This window comes from Candoia aspera, chromosome 5 (assembly GCF_035149785.1).
Source record: "Candoia aspera isolate rCanAsp1 chromosome 5, rCanAsp1.hap2, whole genome shotgun sequence".
Classification (NCBI taxonomy): domain Eukaryota; kingdom Metazoa; phylum Chordata; class Lepidosauria; order Squamata; family Boidae; genus Candoia; species Candoia aspera.
In genome coordinates, this window is record NC_086157.1 from 57,435,072 (window position 1) to 57,455,534 (window position 20,463).

At 36.6% G+C, this 20,463-nt stretch overlaps 1 protein-coding gene across 2 annotated transcripts; it reads right to left on the reverse strand.

Annotated features, from left to right (window-relative positions):
• Positions 1–1,165: 1,165 nt before the first annotated feature.
• Positions 1,166–19,577, reverse strand: PWP2 (PWP2 small subunit processome component). Of its 2 annotated transcripts, none has more exons than XM_063305275.1 (21): positions 19,505–19,577; positions 18,646–18,758; positions 17,921–18,015; positions 17,378–17,477; positions 16,837–16,980; positions 15,431–15,566; positions 14,392–14,618; positions 13,079–13,222; positions 12,831–12,901; positions 12,140–12,276; positions 10,440–10,588; positions 9,931–10,078; positions 8,975–9,125; positions 8,126–8,306; positions 6,576–6,723; positions 6,093–6,201; positions 4,553–4,618; positions 4,219–4,437; positions 3,425–3,575; positions 2,697–2,771; positions 1,166–2,093 (listed from the first exon to the last, which is right to left on the reverse strand). In XM_063305275.1, the coding sequence occupies exons 1-21, from the start codon at positions 19,520–19,522 to the stop codon at positions 1,937–1,939; spliced, it is 2,739 nt and encodes a 912-aa protein (XP_063161345.1). In that variant the 5' UTR covers positions 19,523–19,577; the 3' UTR covers positions 1,166–1,936. The 2 variants fall into 2 exon arrangements, with proteins under 2 accessions (XP_063161345.1, XP_063161346.1); XM_063305276.1 differs by lacking the exon at positions 19,505–19,577 and adding an exon at positions 19,333–19,495.
• Positions 19,578–20,463: the final 886 nt, after the last annotated feature.

Below are 20,463 nucleotides of genomic sequence, written 5' to 3' on the forward strand. Positions count from 1 at the left end.
AACCCACGTAGACTCTTCCGTAATGCCTTTTGGGGGGCGGGGAAGGGAAGCAACGCGGTCATATAAAATGTGGTTTGGGTGGTTTGTGGACCGAAACTAACCGGGTGGAATAGTCGATCCCTGCAGCCTTGATATGGAAGGACCGTAACCCAGGAATGCGCCTCTTGGGGATGATACACCGGTTTGGGGCTGCATTGGTACCGACGTTTTAAACTCCCTTCTGACATTTTTGATGAGCCTTAAGAACAACTATAACTTATTTTAAAATAACATCTGGTTAGCTATTTTGTGTAAATTTTAATTGAGTCTGCATTTTGTAAAGCACTTTATCCCCTAATAAATGAAAATCAGGAATGTGATCTTCAAAGATTATACAAAGCGTGACTAACATTCTTTTACATTACTTAGTTTGCCTTGGCAAACAATTACATCTATTTGCTGTTTTCATATTTATTAGTCATATCTTTCCAGCAAAGTAAGCCACATTGTCCCATTTCGTTATGGGAGAGAAAACGGTGTTTTTTTTTAAAGGACCTCAAGGGGCTTTAAAAACTAATTTCTTTCATGAACAATCTATTTCAGTAATAGGTATTTTACAGAGACAAAGGGCCTTCACCTCTTACTTTGATACAGCAAAATACTATTAAAATAACTTGCTCTTTTTCTATTCAGCTGAGGATTCAGATTACAGTGGCATCTGTATCTTTCCACCATATTGCACCAATTTCACTATTAATACAGTACTGAAAGGCAAGGCAAGGCAAGCTGAGATGGAATAATTACTCTGATCAGAATGACTTGGCTATCTAAAACAGCTACTTTAGTTGTCTCAAAAAGGAATCAAATAGTTGTTTTCAGTGATTAGAATTATATTTTTACTCCCAGGGGTACACATAATATTTTCTGCCCTATCCAGCAAAATAACAGCCAGGCATGGTGTTATGCTGATGGAAAATGCTGTTTGTTATTCCATATCATGAAGCAACTATTTTTGACAAGGTCTGATTGGTCAATTCCCCCAGTTTATCTTTTTCAAATACTGTTCAAATAAATCCACTCTATATTGACTGGTATGTTTTTCTTTTATGTTTTTATTAGTAAACTACTTTACTGAACAAAACAGGACTCCAGAAAAAATAAATAAAACCCAATAAGCCAGATACCATTCCAGGGCAACAAGTACAAATAACTTCACTGATTGTAGCCTGTAGGTCTAAAGCATTTCTACTGTTAAACCAGTAGAATTTCTTCATAATTTCCATTCAGACTACAGTATTAGGAACCAGAATTCCAAAGCATTTTTTGCTACCACTAATAAGATACACTATAACATACTTAACAAAAGTGATTACACTGCATATGGAGTCCAAACCCTTCCTGTGAAACTTTTCAACATACTTTCAATTATTTACTGTTTCTACTGTGAAATTTTGAATAAGCTGTGCCTGTAAGTTTCTACAAAGGATTTCTAGAAAATCTGTGGTTATTTTAAGAAGATAAATGATCTTCAGTTTTGTTTGCAAAATGTAAAAATCTGGATCTATTCAATTCATTCTTTTGGTCCTTGTATCTTCTTCCCATAGCCATATATTTTATTTTATAGAAGTGATTTTACGTAACAGGTCATTTAGGTAATTTGCAAATCACCAACTATGTGAGCATTGGACATGGGTAGGAACACTTTTGATTCATGTAATCTATAACAGAATTACAATACATGTCTAATGGCAAGAAAAAAGCCATGGTTGGGATTTAGTGACCATACATACGTCCAGCTATACAATTACTGAAAAAAGTGTACAAAAGGCAAACTCTTTTCTCCAACATGATTGTTTCACATTTAAATCACCTATAAAAAATAGGCCACTTCAAGGGCTATGAAGTTCTCAGTGAATAGCACTGTTTAAATTTATGCATGGAAAGAAGTGTCATACTTCTATAAATGTACAGCTGATTCTTCCATAAAAGCTTCATCACTGGAGTCTTCCAAATCTTTCAAATCATTATTTTCAGAGTCTTCTGCTGTGCGTTTCATACCCCGTTGTTGTGAAATAGATAGAATGTATTTCATGTTATAACAATTCCAATCACAACTGCAGAAACAAAAACCAGAAAAGTAAGTCAAAGCTATGTTAAACATGCATGCATGCATGCATGCATGCATGCGTGTATGTGTGTGTGTGTGTGTGTATATATATATATGAATATGGCAAATAATCAGAGGCAATGAATTACATGGTTAGTTCAAATATACATCACTCAACACATCATCCAATACTTTGAAGCAATCTGAAAGCCATCCTATGATGTTTGAACTACAATGCCTTATTTACACATACAGTTCCTAATCAGATGTACAACTCGGCTTTCCACCTAGTTACTTCCTGTTGCAAGGTATTCCAATGTAGAATATTAGAGTAACTCAGGCAAGCCTCTACTTTTTCCACTGCCATTAGAAGCTCTAGCATTTGATATCACATGGATTGTTGCTCAATATAGTAACTTTGGGCTACAGAGAACAAGGAATGATTAAGGGCCCAAAGAAAAATCAGACAAAGCTGGCACTTACACAGATCATAACCTGACGTAAGTAATGAGAAAGAGGAAAAGAACATTTAAAAAAAAATAAAACTATCTTTTAGTGCTGTTTTTTATTCTCCTCAACTAAGTAGAACAGAATCAAACAAAATACTTACAGTTTAGAAAGGTCTTCAAAATGTTTCTGAATGCTCTTCTGTAGAAACTGAACAGTAGGCAGCAGTTTTTCTGATCTATGAAAGGACAAAAATACAGTCATTCTGTAATCTAGGGCTGCGCAAAGCTTTTGAAAGAGGAGTTAGGATAAAAACTTTGAAGCATTAAAACAACCACATCCTTTGCAAGGCTTCTATAACTGCTTCAGATGCTGTTTCTATGTGCATATACATTTCACAGTAGTGAAACTATGCCGTGTACACACATGCCAATACAGGAAGAAATTTCAAAGCCACAAAAACTTTGCAAAGGATGCAGTTGCTTCTTGGTACCAATGCACATTTTTCCAAGGCTTTGCACAGGTCTACTCCATATGCTAAAAATAAAAAGCCCAATGTTAATTTATACTTAACTTTCAAAGTGTTAATGAGATTGAAAAAGTATCTAAAGCAGTAGCAATAAAATAGCTACTAGATGCAACAGACACATAGAGTGTCTTGTTGCAACTTCTCTTGTACATGGCAGTTGGAAGCACAACTGCTGCTTCCCGTGTATTCCAGTTTTCAGTCAAATCACTGTAAGCCAATAAAATAGGAATGGACTCCTATCCCATACGGACATTCTAAGTAATGGCGTTTTGATAGTTGATATAATTCTACTTTTAAAACTATCAGCTGGCTATTAATATGTATTCTCCCTCTTTCAACCATATTAAGCTAAGCTCACTAACCTTGTTTTTAACTTGCATCCATGCAGCATGAGCAATTTCTGAGTCCACATGAGATAGAATTCCAAGTGACGAGATTTCTCAAAGCAAGATGCTAAAAATTCTAGGACCTTTTCTATGTACAAGTCCGGAAGCGATGAGCAGACTACATCAACTGTGTTTTACAACAAACAAGAGGATGTCTTAGTTGACCACAAATGAGTAAACCTAACTGGCAAAAAGAAGTCTGCTAGTCATGACTTATGCAGAAAGAAAATGTTTGCATTTTTAGCAAAGGAAACTCAAGGCAAGGAATGCTATATTGCATGACATAATTCTTTTTGTTCAGTTTCCACTTTTTAATAATTAGGGAACTTCTATGTGTTTAAAACACCCAAATTATTCAGGATATTATCTTTTGCTAACATCTTAGAAATTTAGGAAATGTAGGAAAGTAATTCTTGGGACGCGGTGGCGCTGTGGGTTAAGCCGCTGAGCTGATGAGCTTGCCGACTGGAAGGTCGGCGGTTCGAATCCGTGTGATGGGTGAGCTACCGTTGCTAGTCCCAGCTCCTGCCAACCTAGCAGTTCGAAAACATGCAAATGTGAGTAGATTAATAGGTACCGCTTCGGCGGGCAGGTAACGGCGTTCTGTGTAGTCATGCCGGCCACATGACCACGGAAGTGTCTACGGACAAACGCTGGCTCTTTGGCTTTGAAACGGAGATGAGCACCGCCCCCTAGAGTCGGGCACGACTGGACTTAATGTCAAGGGAAACCTTTACCTTTACTAGGAAAGTAATAGTAGCCCAGCTTACTTCCATCATACGGCACAGTTTCTAGAACCTCTTGAATCATTTTTTTCTCATTTAGTCGAAAGGCCATGACAATAGCCTTAGTGTACTCCTTTTGGTGTAATACTTTACGAATATTGCTAGGGGTGATGTCAATTTCTAAGTCAAATGGATCAAAGGTGAGACTAGAGTCTAAAGAGTAAATAAGGAGACCTTCTGTAGTGGTTGCTGCCCAACTTCTTCCTGAAAGAGAAGCACTGTGATATTAGCCAAAATTATGGAAGTGAGGAAGGGCAGGTGGGCAGGCAGGGAACTGAAGAACATTTTCAAGCAATGAAAAGATCCTCCAAAAACCTACCAGTAGGAGAGAAGTGGAGGCAGGACACTCTTATTTCTGGTTTAAAATGCCGAGAACTCATATCACCTGAAAATAAAGCAAAATGCAACTCAATAACTTCCTACCTGTATCTTGCACAAACCAATGCTGACACTGTATGTTGATTCTTTCTACAGTAAGAAATGTGGCAAGAAAGAGAACCGTATAGATACATTTACATTTCTTAAAAAGTTAAATTAAATTAAACATGCATATCTCATCTTTCCTTTAGGAGCTCAAGCTGATAGACAGGGCATTTCCTCCATCAATATTCCCCCACCCCCACCCCAACAAAAACCACCCTGGGAAATAAGTGACCATCCTTGTTCAAGTACAAATGTTTATGTGGTATATGTTTATATAGTTGTTGCCATCATAGCAACTATCTCTGAAGTACCAGTTCAGAGGGAAACATGTGTCAGTTGCCAACCTTAGAAACCTTAGAAAACAGATTCGGATTACAGTATTGATTGATCAAGCCCATTCTTCCTTGTCATAAATTATTCCAAATTAATTACAGAAATACAGGCACCATAGGCAGGGGGAGAAAAGGGAGAAAAGGGGGTGAGGAGAAGTAATATGCATACTATTACATAGTAGAGGCAATAGTGAAAATGCTACTGGTTACTATAGTACAAGAGTTACTACACTGTGTTAGTTAAAAACATCACAGATAATGAAAAATACTGTTCTAACACCCTCAATATGTTGAAAGATTTTCCAATGATCATAATCTGGGGCAATACTTCTCATTGCCCAATAAAGACACTCTGGTTGATTGCCAAACTATGAGATTCAATCATCACTTTATCAAGTGAGAGAATGTTTAAAACTTCACCCTTTTCATCTCTCATTTATTGATTGATTGATTAAATTCATACGCCATCCATCTCACTATATAAGTTACTCTAGGCAGCTTAAAGATAAAAAAGAATAAAAAATATACAAAAATATACAAAGTTAAAAAGACGGAGAGAGCATACTCCACCCACCAACCGCCCCCAGGGTTGCATACACCCACTGATTTCTATGCTAGGTGGCAGAGCCAGGTCTTAACGCTCTTCCAGAAGGCTTGAAGAGTGGGGGCCAACATCACCTCCGGGGGCAAGATGTTCCACAGGGCAGGGGCAGAAAAGGCTTTCCTCCTGGATCCCGCCAATCGGAATTCTTTGGCTGATAGGGTTTGTAACGTAGCTCTCCTGTCGGACCAGGTGGGACGGGTGAATATAATTGGGGCAAGACAGTCCCCCAGGTAACCTGGACCCATGCCATGTAGGCTTTAAAGGCCATAACCAACACCTTGAATTGAACCCGGAAGCAAACCGGCACCCAATATAACTCACGCAGCAGAGGTGTTATACGCGCAACTCTAAAGGCACCCATAACTGCCCGTGCTGCTGCATTCTGCTCCAGTTGTAGCTTCTGGATACTTTCCAAGGGTAGCCCCATGTGGAGCTCAGCAGGAAAAAACCCTAATGTAACGGACATAATTTGGTGAGTCTTACTTAAAATTAACTAATACCTCTCTTAACTCCTGGAAGAGGAATGACAACACCATCATCATCCCCATTTCCTTCTTCTATTAATGCCATGCTACCAAATTCAGTCATCTTCCTGCGATCCAAATACTCCTATAAAATAAGGTATGTGACAACATAGCATATTTCAAATTCCAAATATGTTTCAGAATACTTCAGCTACAGTGAATGCTAAATCCTTGCTCTTCCTCATCAGAACCAAGAATTGTCTATAGCTGATGGATAAACTGATATAACATTACAAAGACAACATTAATTCAGAGTATAGATAAATAGGAATGTCTTAATAAAGAATGCTTTAGAGCAGACAATCAAGTGATAGACACAAATTTGGATTACTCAGTCCAAAGAGCTCATTCACTGTCAGTTTAAAAATAGTATGTGGCAAGGCAAGTAGCATCAGTGAGCATACTTTTATTCCATAAACTTACAAGATTTATCCCATGTCCAAACACACATACACTAACCTCCATTGCATCTAAGGAAAGATTGCAAGATATTTCAAACTTCTTAATGAGAATCTGTTCCTTGACATGATAAATACAAACAAACTTTGATAGTCCTCCTGCCAAAATGCATTGGCCATCAGCAGAATAACACAGACTAGTAAAAGATCTGAAGAAGAAAAAAAAAGTGCAAATCAGTAATTTGACATACATCTCAGGCTTTAAATATCACACAGCTTATAGTTCTCACCAGAGCAGGTACTCTGGAATAACTGCAGTCTGCATCCCATACTGTAGGGTTGGAAATTTTTTCAACTATAATTTTGTGTAATGTTCTAGATGTGTGCAGATACACTCAATTTAAATCTCACTCAAACTTGAGAGATTTGACCATCTAGAGAAGTATCTGTAAAAATTATCCCCATGTAAAATCCAAACAAGTTAAACACATTCCTGACATGTTCACTTCACTTTATTTCTCACAACCTTTGTCTGTTAAAGCAATATAAAAATGGTGCTGGGAGATCTAAGAAATTCATTCAAGGTTATGTCCCAAGTAAAACTTAGGTTGAACTAAATCTCCAAGATTATGGCAACCAGCTTGATTGATAACTGGCAAATAGAGGGAGAAAATGTAGAAGCAGTGAAAGACTTTGTATTCCTAGGTGCAAAGATTACTGCAGATGCTGACTGCAGTCAGGAAATCAGAAGACACTTAATCCTTGGGAGAAGAGCAATGACAAATCTCAATAAAATAGTTAAGAGCAGAGACATCACACTGACAACAAAGGTCTGCATAGTTAAAGCAATGGTGTTCCCCGTAGTAACATATGGTTGTGAGAGCTGGACCATAAGGAAGGCTGAAAGAAGGAAGATCGATGCTTTTGAACTGTGGTGTCAGAGGAAAATTCTGAGAGTGCCTTGGACTGCAAGAAGATCAAACCAGTCCATCCTCTAGGAAATAAAGCCAGACTGCTCACTTGAGGGAATTATATTAAAGGCAAAACTGAAATACTTTGGCGACATAATGAGAAGACAGGACAGCCTGGAGAAGGTGCTGATGCTAGGGAGAGTGGAAGGCAAAAGGAAGAGGGGCCGACCAAGGGCAAGGTGGATGGATGATATTCTAGAGGTGACGGACTCATCCCTGGGGGAGCTGGAGGTGTTGCCGACCGCAGGAGGCTCTAGCGTGGGCTGGTCCATGAAGTCACGAAGAGTCGGAAGTGACTAAACGAATAAACAACAACAAAAATCTCCAAGATCCCTTCCAACCTTTACAGTCTATGATTTTATGAGCTTGTTCTAAGGGTCCAACATAAATTTCATAGATTCATATTTTCTCTATAGCTGGAAATTACATTGATTTAAATAAATATTTATAAATTTAGGATTCAAGTGTTCAAAAGAAAACCATAGAAATCATGCAGAGCAGATGCTCTGCACCCCATTGTTAAAATAAGCCTACAGTAATAGAATTCAAATTCAATTATTCAGATAAGAGATTCCGTCAATTATAACAGATATCTCCAGTTCAGAAAAAAAGATTAAAAGGTCATACGTATGCTACCTACTTGCTCTTAGCAGCTTGTTTGGCAGTTATTTTGTCCAGCTCTTTTCTCCCCATCTGAAGATCATGTCGCCCCATAATTGATCCAGTTTGCCCTGCATTTTCGTGATCCCAGAAAGTGATCTGCCCGTCCAAGGAAGCTACAGCAAGCTCACTGCCATCCGGACGAAAGGCAACAGCAAGCACTGCAAAAATCATTAGTGAAATCAAGGGCAAGCCTTATTTAAGATCCATTCCATTACATGCATTTTGATTGTATTACCTTCCATTCCTCAAACAGTTATCAGAGATCAGTTACTACCATGTTAAATTTCCACAAGCATAGCGATCCCACATTTCATAAGGATGGTCCTATTTCTTGTACTGAAAAATATATGCAACTTCGGAAGCTTTAACATGTTCAGTGTAATTTCCTATCTGACAAGTTGGAGTTCTGTACAGCTCCCCCCACCCAGATGATGTTCAGAAAGGTACTGAAAACCTGACTGTTTTCCCAGGTCTTGGGGCAGAGCAGCGGTTGAGTCCCTATAGGATATTTTATTGTTATTCAGAGTTTGCTTTCTGGATGCTTATGTTGTTTCTTGCTTTATATTGTTCTTACTTTCTTTTAATATAAGCTGCCCAGAGTCATCTGGAGTTAGGCAGCCTCTAAATTGCATTAAATAAATAAATAAACAGTAAAGCTCAATTCAGACTCGTTAACAAAAATTGTGTCACGTGGAAGTTTTTTTCCCCCAGTACCAGTGCTCTGGAGGTCTCCATGTGATTGGCTTCATTCCACCACGGCACCCCACAATTATTGCAAACAACACCCAAACAAAGCAAGACATTCAAGACATTTCAACAGATTTACCATCAGAACTTAGTGTCAGTGTTTCTTTGGTCCTCCAGCTATCCAGCATGTCCCACAATCTGACTGTTTTATCCCAAGAGGCACTTGCTAGAACACACTTCACTGGATTAAAACACAGACTACTGATGGGGCCTTCATGACCATCTAATACCTAATAGAGAAAAATACATATGCAACGTTTGGAAATCATGATTTATCTGATCTATGTGCTACCGTTTCAAACTACTCCCACTTCCAAAGAGTGTACTTTCAGATCACACATCTCAAGATTTCATTATTGAGTATAATTCCATCAATAAGTTCAACAGTAAATGATTTGAAGAGCCCTCTTTATATTGGCAAACTTTATCTTCTTAATGTATGCAACATCAAAGCCAAAATCTGCTGTAATAAGCAAATTAATAGAGAGGAGGGAACTCCAAGCTCAAGCACGATGATTCCAAAACTATCACAGTTCAATAAGTTGTACCGGCAGCACAGCTGAGGACAACAGTCTCAGAATAACGTTAGTGGCTACTATTACCTGTAACTCTGGCCACATTCAGTACAACAAATTGGGGATACAGTGTCATAGTGAATTATAAGACGAATAATATCTACAAACACATAATGGATCTCTGCACGTGCCCCTTATAAGATGCTGTTTAAACAATGAAGGCAAACATGGTATTAATAGGCCACAGTTGCACAGATGAAAGTTTCAGTTAACTGTTTAATTCCAACTGTTCATTCAGAAAAAAGATTGAGAAATCATGAATTCTATAACCAAGTGTCTAGTTTTATTTTTCTCACATAAATAATCAGCTTTAAAATTCACAGAAATGCAATGTTTGGCTTTAATAATCACTTAAAATTCTACCAATATAGGATCTCTCCTTTACAGGTAACACTGGTAAGAATACAATTCGTTTCAAAATGGATTACTGCAAGCACCATAAAAAGTGTCTGTAGCTTACATCTAAAAGTCGTCCACTCTGCACAGACCACACAAATACTTCAAAAGAGTCCTGGGAACCAGCTGAAACAATTTCTCCACTGGAGTCCACAGCTAAGCAGGAGAACTGTGTTGGTCGTGGGGAAGTGAAAGTTCGGAAATTGCGGTATCTATCGTAAAAGGCAAGAATAAGATATACGATTCTGGGCCTAGGTTAAAAACCTCTAAGTGCTACCAAACTGAAAGTAATTACAGAAAATAATATTTGATTAGGGTTTTCATTATTCTTCTACCATAGCCTAGTATTATACTGTATATCTGCTTCTAACCTGGAACATGATTTTAGAGGGGAGGCTTCCAAATCAGATCACACTGATACAATGTTTAATTGACACAACGGCCCAAGAGAACACAGTACAACTGACCTAATGAAAAATTGCACCTCCAGATTTTAATAAAGAATACTCTACATTTTCTGATGTCTACTCCAAGGCAGAGCAAAAAAGTAAGCAAGTAAAATAACAAGCTTACCTGTGGAGATCAAACGCCCGCACTGTTCCATCAAGAGAAGCACTCAAAACAACATATCCTGAGTTGGTAAATGTTACAGCAGATACGATGCTGGTATGCTCAGTAAATGTAACAAAGCAGAAGCCACTGCTGGTATTCCATACCTTCACCTGCAATGGAACAGAAAAGCTTTAAATCAGCTTGAGATAAATTATTCCTTTTCAATAACTGATTAATGATTTGACTTTGAGAGCTAACTATTGAAAGAATGTTCCTGTACTCATGACAGTTCCAATTCACCACCTTTAATAGTTACCCTGGCAGGGAGGTTAACCAGTCATATTTTGAACACAAATTATAGAACCATCTCTTTAGAAACTGGTGTGACCACAAGTTTCAGCTGTCATATATTTTTATCCCACCTTTTTATATACATATATAACTCAAGGTAGCAAACATACCTAATGTTATACAACCCTGCTCCAACCAAATATTTGGTTGTTTAAAAAAACAACCAACCCTCCAAATCAGGATTAAATACACATTTGAGAGAGATTTGTTTCTAGCTCCTAAGTATGTTAACTAGAACTGAAAAATCCCACTCTAGTCTAGAATTTTATTTTTAAAAAGATGCATTAACTAGTGAGAAGATCACAACTGTAACCTAAAAGATACTTAAAAATAGATCTTATCATTCCAAAGGTGAATTTGATAAAAATAGTGAACTTAGCATTATTTTTGTACCCTGTTGACTTCTCACAAAATATGTTATTATAAGCAATGTTAATTCTAACATTTTCTTAGACTATGTATGTAAACTATCAATAAAAGGACCAAATTAAGTGCTTCTATTCTTTTCCAGTGGTGTTCTATTGTTAGTAATTTGTTTAATTCCACAATTTATTTTAAACACACAAAAATAATTTTAGGATTTAGTATTCCAAAATAATTTAATATATACACATGCTAAATTATAAATTTTAATATGCATGTTGAATTATGAAATAAAACTGCACAATTAACATTTCTGACAATTAACCTACAGATATATTTTTGTCATACAGTGTCACATTTATTACTATATTGTTTTAATATGTTACTTATCCTTATCCACCCTGAGTAATATTCAGTAGAATAATTACTACTACTTTTTGATTTCCTTAATAAGGTTATTTTGATTTGTCAGGGTTAATCTTATAGGTCTTGACAACCTTGAATTGTTAAGGTTAATCTTAAACCTTGATTTGTCAAGGTTAATCTGACTAGTACTTGGATGGGATGCCAAGATACAGGCTTGACTAGAAAATGAGAAAAATATCCTTGAATAAGGCAATGGAGAATCATTTCCAAATTCTTATTTCTAACAGAATTAGCAAAAGAATACAATAAATAATGGAAAAAGATAACCTTGATGTATATCTCTGTAACATAAATGTTGAAAAAAAATGCAGATGGTCTTTTCAAAATACATTACTGATTGCCTGTTCTTAAACTGCCCTCCCATATTAATCAAATATTTCATATATTTAAAAAATCCGATTCCAACTCATCAAAAGATGTTTCTGCATCCAAAACAATATTGTGGCTTTAGGTATTTTAATTGTGGAATGTTAACGTAATAAACTACCCATTTAATATTTGTGAACAAATCTTTTCTTGCTCTTTTTAAACTATACGCTAAGAATTCCTTTTAAAACTCTTAAGTTTTAATGAACACTTACTTTTCCATCATCCCCACCAGTAACTAAGTACTGCCCATCTGGTGAATATGCAAGCGATACCATGCCGTTGAAATGGCCTTGCTGCTTCAGCACATAGGACTCACTTTGCCATTCCCACACCAAGAGCTGTCCCAGACCTGTCAATATAACAGAAAGGAAATCTGGTCATCTAGTGGAGAGATTTGTGTATGTACCAGTAATAGTCTAACCGTGTCAAATCGTTATATGAGATGGGCAGTGAAGAAATTTGATAAATAAATAAATAAATAGGGAATGAATCACAAGTATATGAAGGAACAGTGAATATGTTAGGAAGGTTAGAAAGACTGAACAAGATGTATTTGATGAAGAGGAGATAGAAAGAGGTGAAAAGTTCAAAAAACAAAACGGAATGTTTGAAGCAGTGGAGGGACATCACGTGTACAAGGGCTGTTTGCAAGGACAGAAGGGCATGGAGAGTTACAATCTTGGTATAAACTAGATTTAGCTATATTTCCTTTCCTTTCCTTATCTCATGCCTTAATTTCTTTGTCTTACTACTTCTTACTCTCTGTGCTTTGCATAACACTGCTTACCCTAAAAGAACACAGCATCCTGGGCATGAATATAGATATTTATGTACAAATCAAAAGATTATTTTAACGGTATTACATAAACAGGCCCTCCCTAATTCCATATCTTAGGTATGCACCTGCACAGCCAAAGGCAATCCAGTCACCAGTACTGTTGATGGAAATGGATGCAATTCTCTGGTCTGAAATGCTGAACAAAACGAAGAAAAAGTTAAATAGATCAAAAACAAAATTTATCATTATTTCCTAAGTTAAAGATATTGTTTCAAGTGCTCTCCCAATAAATAAAAATGGCTTTAAACAAAACTGATGAATAATTATTTCTTTAATATTATACAAATCTTCAGTAAGCAATATTAACATTAACCTTAAAGAATGGATGAGATTGAATTCTGGAAGCTCATGAAGGTGAAAAGTTCCAGAAGCAAATCCAGTGACCAACAGATGGATTTTCTTGTGATAAGCTGCAGCTGTCAGGGTGTTAAAATCTCCTTCTTTGTTAAAAAAGTATCTGAACACACAAAGAGTAAAAAAAATCAGATGCATTTTTATATAAGAACAATTATCATCCAATTACCTTTCTTATAAAACTGGTTAGACAAGTAGGAAAGGAAGTAGTAATGGTTGGTGATAAAATGCTATTTTTACATTAGCATATTAAGAAAAGCAAGAAAACAGTATTAACAGTATATTGTTAATATTCGTCACACATTACTAAAAATTGAACAATAATCATGAATCAAGGTTAAAATAATGAGCAGAAAGGCTTTAAGTATTACCTGTCAAAATTTTAGCACAGTCTGTCTAGTACAGCTGTAAGAATCTTTACTAAATTTAAATGGAGTTGTATATCATCTTTTTTTTCTCACATCATTTTAGTGGGTGGCGTGTTTGGTTAAGATTTTAGGCTATTTTATTCAAGTATTAGCTGCACAAGCACCTGCAGCATAGCAAGCTTTCACTACTGCTCCATCATTACTTAAATGACTGGAGAGAATGCATAATATAATGGCTTGCACATTTCCATATTTCTGCCAGAGGATGGAGATCCTCCGCAGAATTCACAACTTATTGTCCTCCTGATTTTCTGGACTTCAATTAACAGAATTTCCACACTTTGCCATCCTGGCCAGATAATATTTGCAGTTTAAGTCCAAAACACCTGGGGACGGGAGAACGTTAAGGAATACAAGATGAATTGTTTGTCTTAAACCACTGTAGACTAAGGAAACAAATTTAGCCCATACTTTTAAGCCTTCTGCTTAAAAAACTGATTGAAGTGCTACGTTAACAATTCTTCCTAGTTCAGGCTTCTTGAAATTCAATGAATTGTATTCTCACATCTTATGTGTAATTCAGAGCAACAATCTGATTACAGTAACAGCAACATTAGGTTCTTTTACTCTTAGTCAGTTAGCACTGAGATCAACAATGACAATTTTGATATTTCTTAACAAAACCAGAGTTCTTGGGTCTGCCTCATCAGTAATATAGAAACTAATACATTAGGTCTTCAGTTCAGAAAGTTAATTATAACAACCTGTTTCCAGTCACTTCTACCATGATTGCATTCGTACATTAAAAGCATTCCAATGGAGTTTGCTTAATCACATAAATAAACCAGATAGAAACGTACAACAAATTCCTCTTATAACTTTCTCTCACTGGAAAATCACTTACTTGGCAGCACATGAGTATTTCACTTTCTTTTTGTTTTCTTTTTCATTTCCACTGGCTTTTCCATGAACCTCTTTGCCTTTCTGTGTTTCTATCAACTCTTCATCTAGGTCTTTTGCTGATTCTTCCTGGTCAGTGGATTGGCTTTTGGGAGTTCTAGGTTTCAGACCATTTAGTTCTGTATCACACTGCCACACACACAAAGCCCCATCACAGCTGACAGTGTATAACTACAGTAGCAAAATATAATTATCAATTGACAGAAATGACCTTTAAACAAATGAACTTTGCAAAATTCCAAGCCCCTGAATTCAGTAAGGACCTTGCATTATTTGGCCCATAAAACTGTCAACTTGTAATAAAATCCTACATAAAGATTTCCTAACATTCAGTCTTATAAATTATCTAGCCTGCTGTTACAAAATGCTGCCTTCTAATCTATATATTTTAGTGTGAACATGTGTATGAGTGAGAGAGAAAAACCTCTTGAAATATTTGGACTTGACTGTAATTCTTGTTAGTATATTTATATTGGACATGTGCATTCCACTTAGTGATAAAGAATAGGGCTTTGCAGCACATCAGATTCAAAGGCGAAAAGCTGTTTGGAGCACTTGGGGTGTGATCATATATCACCTGCCTGCAACTCCTTAAGCAACTGCAACTTCTTCCCAGACTGCTCTCTGCAAAGACAGTGTGATCCTGGGGGAAAATACTAAGGAATTATAGAGAAATGCAGGATGTGCTCACCTGCATACTTCAAAGCATCTTTTTGCTTTTGAATCTGAAATGCTGTACAACGCTAATAGACAACTGGGTATGTGCATTCATTAGTTGTTTAAGTCCAAAATCTATAGTGCTAATTGTTGTGGCTTCTCAGAATACTGTATCAACTACCATCATATTTAAAGTACTGCCCTACTTGTTAATGTATTAACATTGTATCTATCTATCAAATATAGACCTCACAGCGACCAAATCAAATAAATACTAACCAACTAAATTACCAAATGATGTGAAAAAAAATGTGAAAGGTACATACATCCAAACTGTTTTCTTCAAAAAAACAGGCAACAATTGCATCTTTATGACCTCCTAGGGCATAATAAACCAGATTGACCCAGCGTTCTGCTCCAAACACCCACGTTGACATGTCTTTGCTACCTACTGCAAAACATCTAAAAGAAAAAAAAAGTTACTTCATGATTATTCTCTAATGTCTGTTACAATTACATAGCTGTGGATAAGACAATTTACTCATGCCAGACACTGTCTCCTAATAGCCTGTTGCAAAGGGAAAAATACTGAAGAATTAAGATAAAGTAGTCCTCATTTAGAGACTGCTCAGTTATGACGGTGATGAAAAGTAACTTTATGACCATCCTCACATTTATGATCTTCGCAGGTCTGTAAAGCAAAGGAAAGCCGAAGTAAAATCATAAGCGTGGTCACCATTTTGCTTTGTGACCACTTTGCTTAATGACTGAGTTGTCAGTCCCAATTGTAGTCGCTAAACAAAGACTACCTGTAAGTTGTTAGATCCAATTATTCATTTTCACCTTGAAAGGCAGGCAATCTATGCATGCACCTCCAGCCCTAATAAACCTGCATATATACGCATATTAAAAACAATGCAGTACTAATTTATTTATTTTTCAAATTTTGCCACTGCCCATCTCCCCGCAGAAGAGGGACTCTGGGCGGTTTGCTGGCAAAGTATTATTCTTATGTTTGGGATATTATAAGAACTTCAATTTGTAAAGGAGAGCAAGGGATGCTTGTCATTAGAACTGTCTGAAAAAAATTATCATATACAGTAGGTATAGATGAGAAAATACTCCTAAAATGCTTCAACACCTTTCTTTAAATTAATAGAATAATGGATATTTATATTGTTGGATTACAAATCATGGATTAAAACTAGAGAACTATAAGGAGATTTTCATTCCTGGCAGAGAAAAAAGCAATTTTTGCTTCTTTTTCCTGTGGAAGTCCCCACCCCCCAACCCCACCCCATTTCCTCTGAAGAACTGGGAGCCATCTCAAACTGAGGAAGGTTCCTGGCAGGCAATTCTGAAAAGGGGAAAATAAAGAGTTAGCTTCCTCCTTCTGATTTACAGAAAGGCTTGAAGCCTCTTCTGAAAATTGAAGGATTGCTTAAGATCTTCAGCAGCTCAACTCTTATCACTTTATAATAAACTGCATGCAATAAATTTAGTGATAGTAAACATCTCTGTGAAAATTGAAAAAAAGTAGTACATGAATACAATGTACAGAATAGACCACAGACACACATACATACCAAAAATTGGGCAACACGTCCAAATACATTTTAAAATTCTACATTGTTAATGAGTGTATCAGCAAACTAAAATAACACAGGTACCATTGATATTAAACATATTTGTTCATTTTTTGGCTTTCTCAATAAACTACACAGAAACTTACTTGGAATCATCAGTCCAGTCAATGCATGTTGTTTCATCGTAAGCACCATAATATGTTGTGTCAAGAACAAATGCATTAAATTCTCTCTTTTTCCCTGGGGCATGGTACATCAGTGCAACTTTGTCTTTAGTAATAACAAATTTTCTGTTTTACAAAAATGAAGAATAAAAATGAATTGTAGAATTATTCAGCAAAGAAATAAAGATCAACACATTATAGCCAAACAATATAGTTAACAAGTATTTATATAATTAAAATTATATATGCTTCTGTTGTAGATAGCAATTACTTTGTGATATTTATAAGCACTGCTATTACCACATGCTCATAAATAGCAAAGATAGATATAGATATAGACTGACCTTGAGCATGATCCATTAAATTATTTTATCTTCAGTTATATCTATTTTTCTTTAAATGAACTTATTTTCCTAAGTACTACTTTCGTGATGAACTTATTTTACCTTATGGTTAATTGCTACTACTATTTCTACACAAAGTAAAATAGTAAAATCAAATACACAAATACAGTTCTTCATACTTTCCATTTGGAGAAAAACAGACACTATGGACAGGTTTCTGAAAATGGAATCGATGGATAACAGATTTACTGATCAAGCTGACAAGTAAGGCAGATCCCTCTGTAAGGAACAGAAGAAATATTTGTTTATTTATTTATCAATCAAATTTGTCACCGCCCATCTCCTTCCCCCAGAGGGACTCTGGGCGGTTTACAACAAAAGTAGTCAATTAAAATAATAAATATAAAAACACTACAATATATAAAAATATAAACAGTATTAATAACTATAAAATATAAAAATAGCAGTAAAAATGAAGTCCAAGTGGGAATATATTTCAATTTTTTTAAAAGATGCAAATAATAAAAACAGTTATTTTACATTGTACTTCTGCTCATATTCCAACTAGAGGAATTTAATTCACACATTCTTATTTTATCTGAAGTTCAAAGGAACATGCAAACAGGTTAAAAAAATAGTTCATTTTTAATGAAAATGTAGTAATAATATTTGTATATATAATTTACTAATCAAATTCTTTCTTAACACCTTAAAAAGATTACCTTCATCAACAAGTATAGCAAGATTTCCATCTGGAGACAGTCCCATACATGCAACATTGTATTGGGCAGCCAGTGGTAATGTTTCAGACTTGTTACTGAAAAAGCAGATGAATACCATTTCAAAAACAATAGAGGAATAATTTATAAAGTAGTAATTTTAATGATATACTTCTGCCAGATGCAGGAATACAACAAAGAAGCAATAGAGGCACCATTATCCAATATATTTGAATCAGAGTAGAGAACTGAATCCTCTACAGCAGTGTTTCTCAACTGTGGCCATTTTAAGATGTGGACTTCAACTCCCAGAATGGCTGGCTGGGGAATTCTGAGAGTTCAAGTCCACGCATCTTAAAATGGCCAAGGTTGAGAAACACTGCACTACAGTTCTAATTTATCTAATTTATCTTATAAATTTCTTCCACAAAACAATGACTTCAGAGGCAGGTTGCAAAAGTATTTTTTTAACAGGCTATTTACTAATCAGACACTGAGAAGCCACAGTTACAACAAAAACCAGTGAGGTATAATGGTTCAGATGTTGGACTGCCACTTGGAAGACCCAGGTTCAAGTCCACCATCAGCCGTGGAAGCTGAAGAGCCAGTTCCACAATCTTCTCAGTACTCACAGCATAGTCTAATTTTTCCCCACAAAAACAAACTATTATATACATGCTTTCAGCTGAACTAACAGTAGGATATAAATCAAATAAACAAATAAATACTTTTTCAAGTCAAAGACTGTAATTCTGTTTCCCACTGGACTAATCAGAGAGTTTCCATCTGGAGTGAACTTCAAGTTTCCACATCGGTAGACTGTACCCAGCAAGTTGGAAAACTAGAAAAATAAAATTGAAATTGCATTAATGCAACTTAAGCAGAAAATAAAATAAAGCTTAAAAATGCAGTAACTTTTATAACTCTTGAAGGCATTTTCAGGCAATGCAAATTTGAAGGATACTGAAAATGGGAACTAAAAAGCATGTATGATTTGTAACCAACTCAATCCCAAAATGTAGAGATGTAAAGTACATATAATGCACAAATAAATTCTAGAAGGAGAAGCTCTAACAGTAAGATCTTAATCAAGTGCCACTTCTATATGCCCAAAATATTTCACCTGATCTTAAGATACAACACTAATATCAAACATAACTAGTAACTGGATTTAGAAAGCGTAATGTAGTAAGAAGTTGTAGAGGACCTCTCAGGTATTTTGGACTTTTGAAGAGATTTGGAAGCATGCCAGCTGTACTCTTGTCAAATGTAAACTCTGATACTGAGATTTAACAAGGACAAAGTGCAAAATACGTTGCCTTCTCGTGGATAATAAGCACAAAGTGAGAGGAAGCGGGAAAGAACAACTAGTGAGACTCAACACAGGCTGCATTTTTCAAAGATAGATATCCAACCCGCTCCAGTTGTGAAACCTGTGGGGAAGCAGCAACGGAATAAAAAAAACAGACTGGAAGACCGACCGGGAAGAGGAGAGGAAAAAATAAAACAAGGGAGCCCCCCACCCCCCAACAAAACTGGCAAATCCACAAATCCTCCAAGCCGGCAAAGGCAACTCGGTTTTCTCACCCGATAGGCGAATTTCATCCCTTCGGCTGCCCTCACTCCACTCGCACATGAGAGCAGAGAGGCAAATGGAAGGTTTTACTGCTTTCATTTCCGGGTCAAAAATATTTCCACAGCGACCGGAAGCCACTTTCTTTTAACCTTGCGCAGACACGATGGATTGAGCTGTAAATCCCTGAAGACTTGAGTTCTGAAGCGGGAGTTCCCGGATTCCCGAACATCCCGGGGGTGTCGCAGTTGAAAACTTCTGAGTTTGCCCGGATGAAGATGAGGTTGCGTGTTTGGTGATGTTCTAGTTCAGATTTAGTAACTGTTCTGCATATTTGGGACAGAAAAGGATTTAACAGACGTTTAAGGTGCCAATCGATGCATTCCTTCTTAGGAACAAGCCCTCACGATTAGAGGCTTGCACAGGGTCGGGCACCAGCAGGCCTCTTTTCAGACTCGTTCGTGGCCATAAAACAACAGAATGTGGTTTTTGGGTGGTGGTTTTAGGTGTGGGCAAAATTGGACAGTTGCTCAGAGCTCCACACTTGATACACTCCACACCCATTTTGGCATAATTTGAATACATAAAAAAGGAAACCTAAGGGAAGTTTGCTGGCGTCTTGTTAGGCAGGAAACCAGCTGCACCAATATAATTGTATTCTGACATCTGGGACAGCCTGCTTTTAGTAGGTAATCCCTCAAATCATCTGAACACTCAGATGATAACATCTCACTATTAGTCTGCGACAATAAAGACAAAAAGGAGGGTGACAAGAGAACCAGAGGCAATCAGCAAGATGCCTTAGATATATTGATCATTGGCACACAAAGAGGAAAAGGTTATAAAAACTAATATTCGGTGAGGGCCCCAATTATATTTTGGCCAGGAGCCAACCAATTCTAAGCCCATGGAGTCCTTGGGGCTCTCTGAACTTCGATGTTTGTTTGCAGATGTTTCATTTCTCTACTAGGCA

What these genes read in the sequence shown, in the direction of transcription:
- PWP2 (XM_063305275.1), bottom strand. An exon ending in TGTTTTTCTCCAAATGGAAA is followed by an intron (nt 16,981 to 17,377) that starts GTATGAAGAACT and finishes TTTGTAAAACAG; the next exon opens with AAAATTTGTTATTACTAAAG. An exon ending in ACTGACACTAAGTTCTGATG is followed by an intron (nt 8,307 to 8,974) that starts GTAAATCTGTTG and finishes TGATTTTTGCAG; the next exon opens with TGCTTGCTGTTGCCTTTCGT.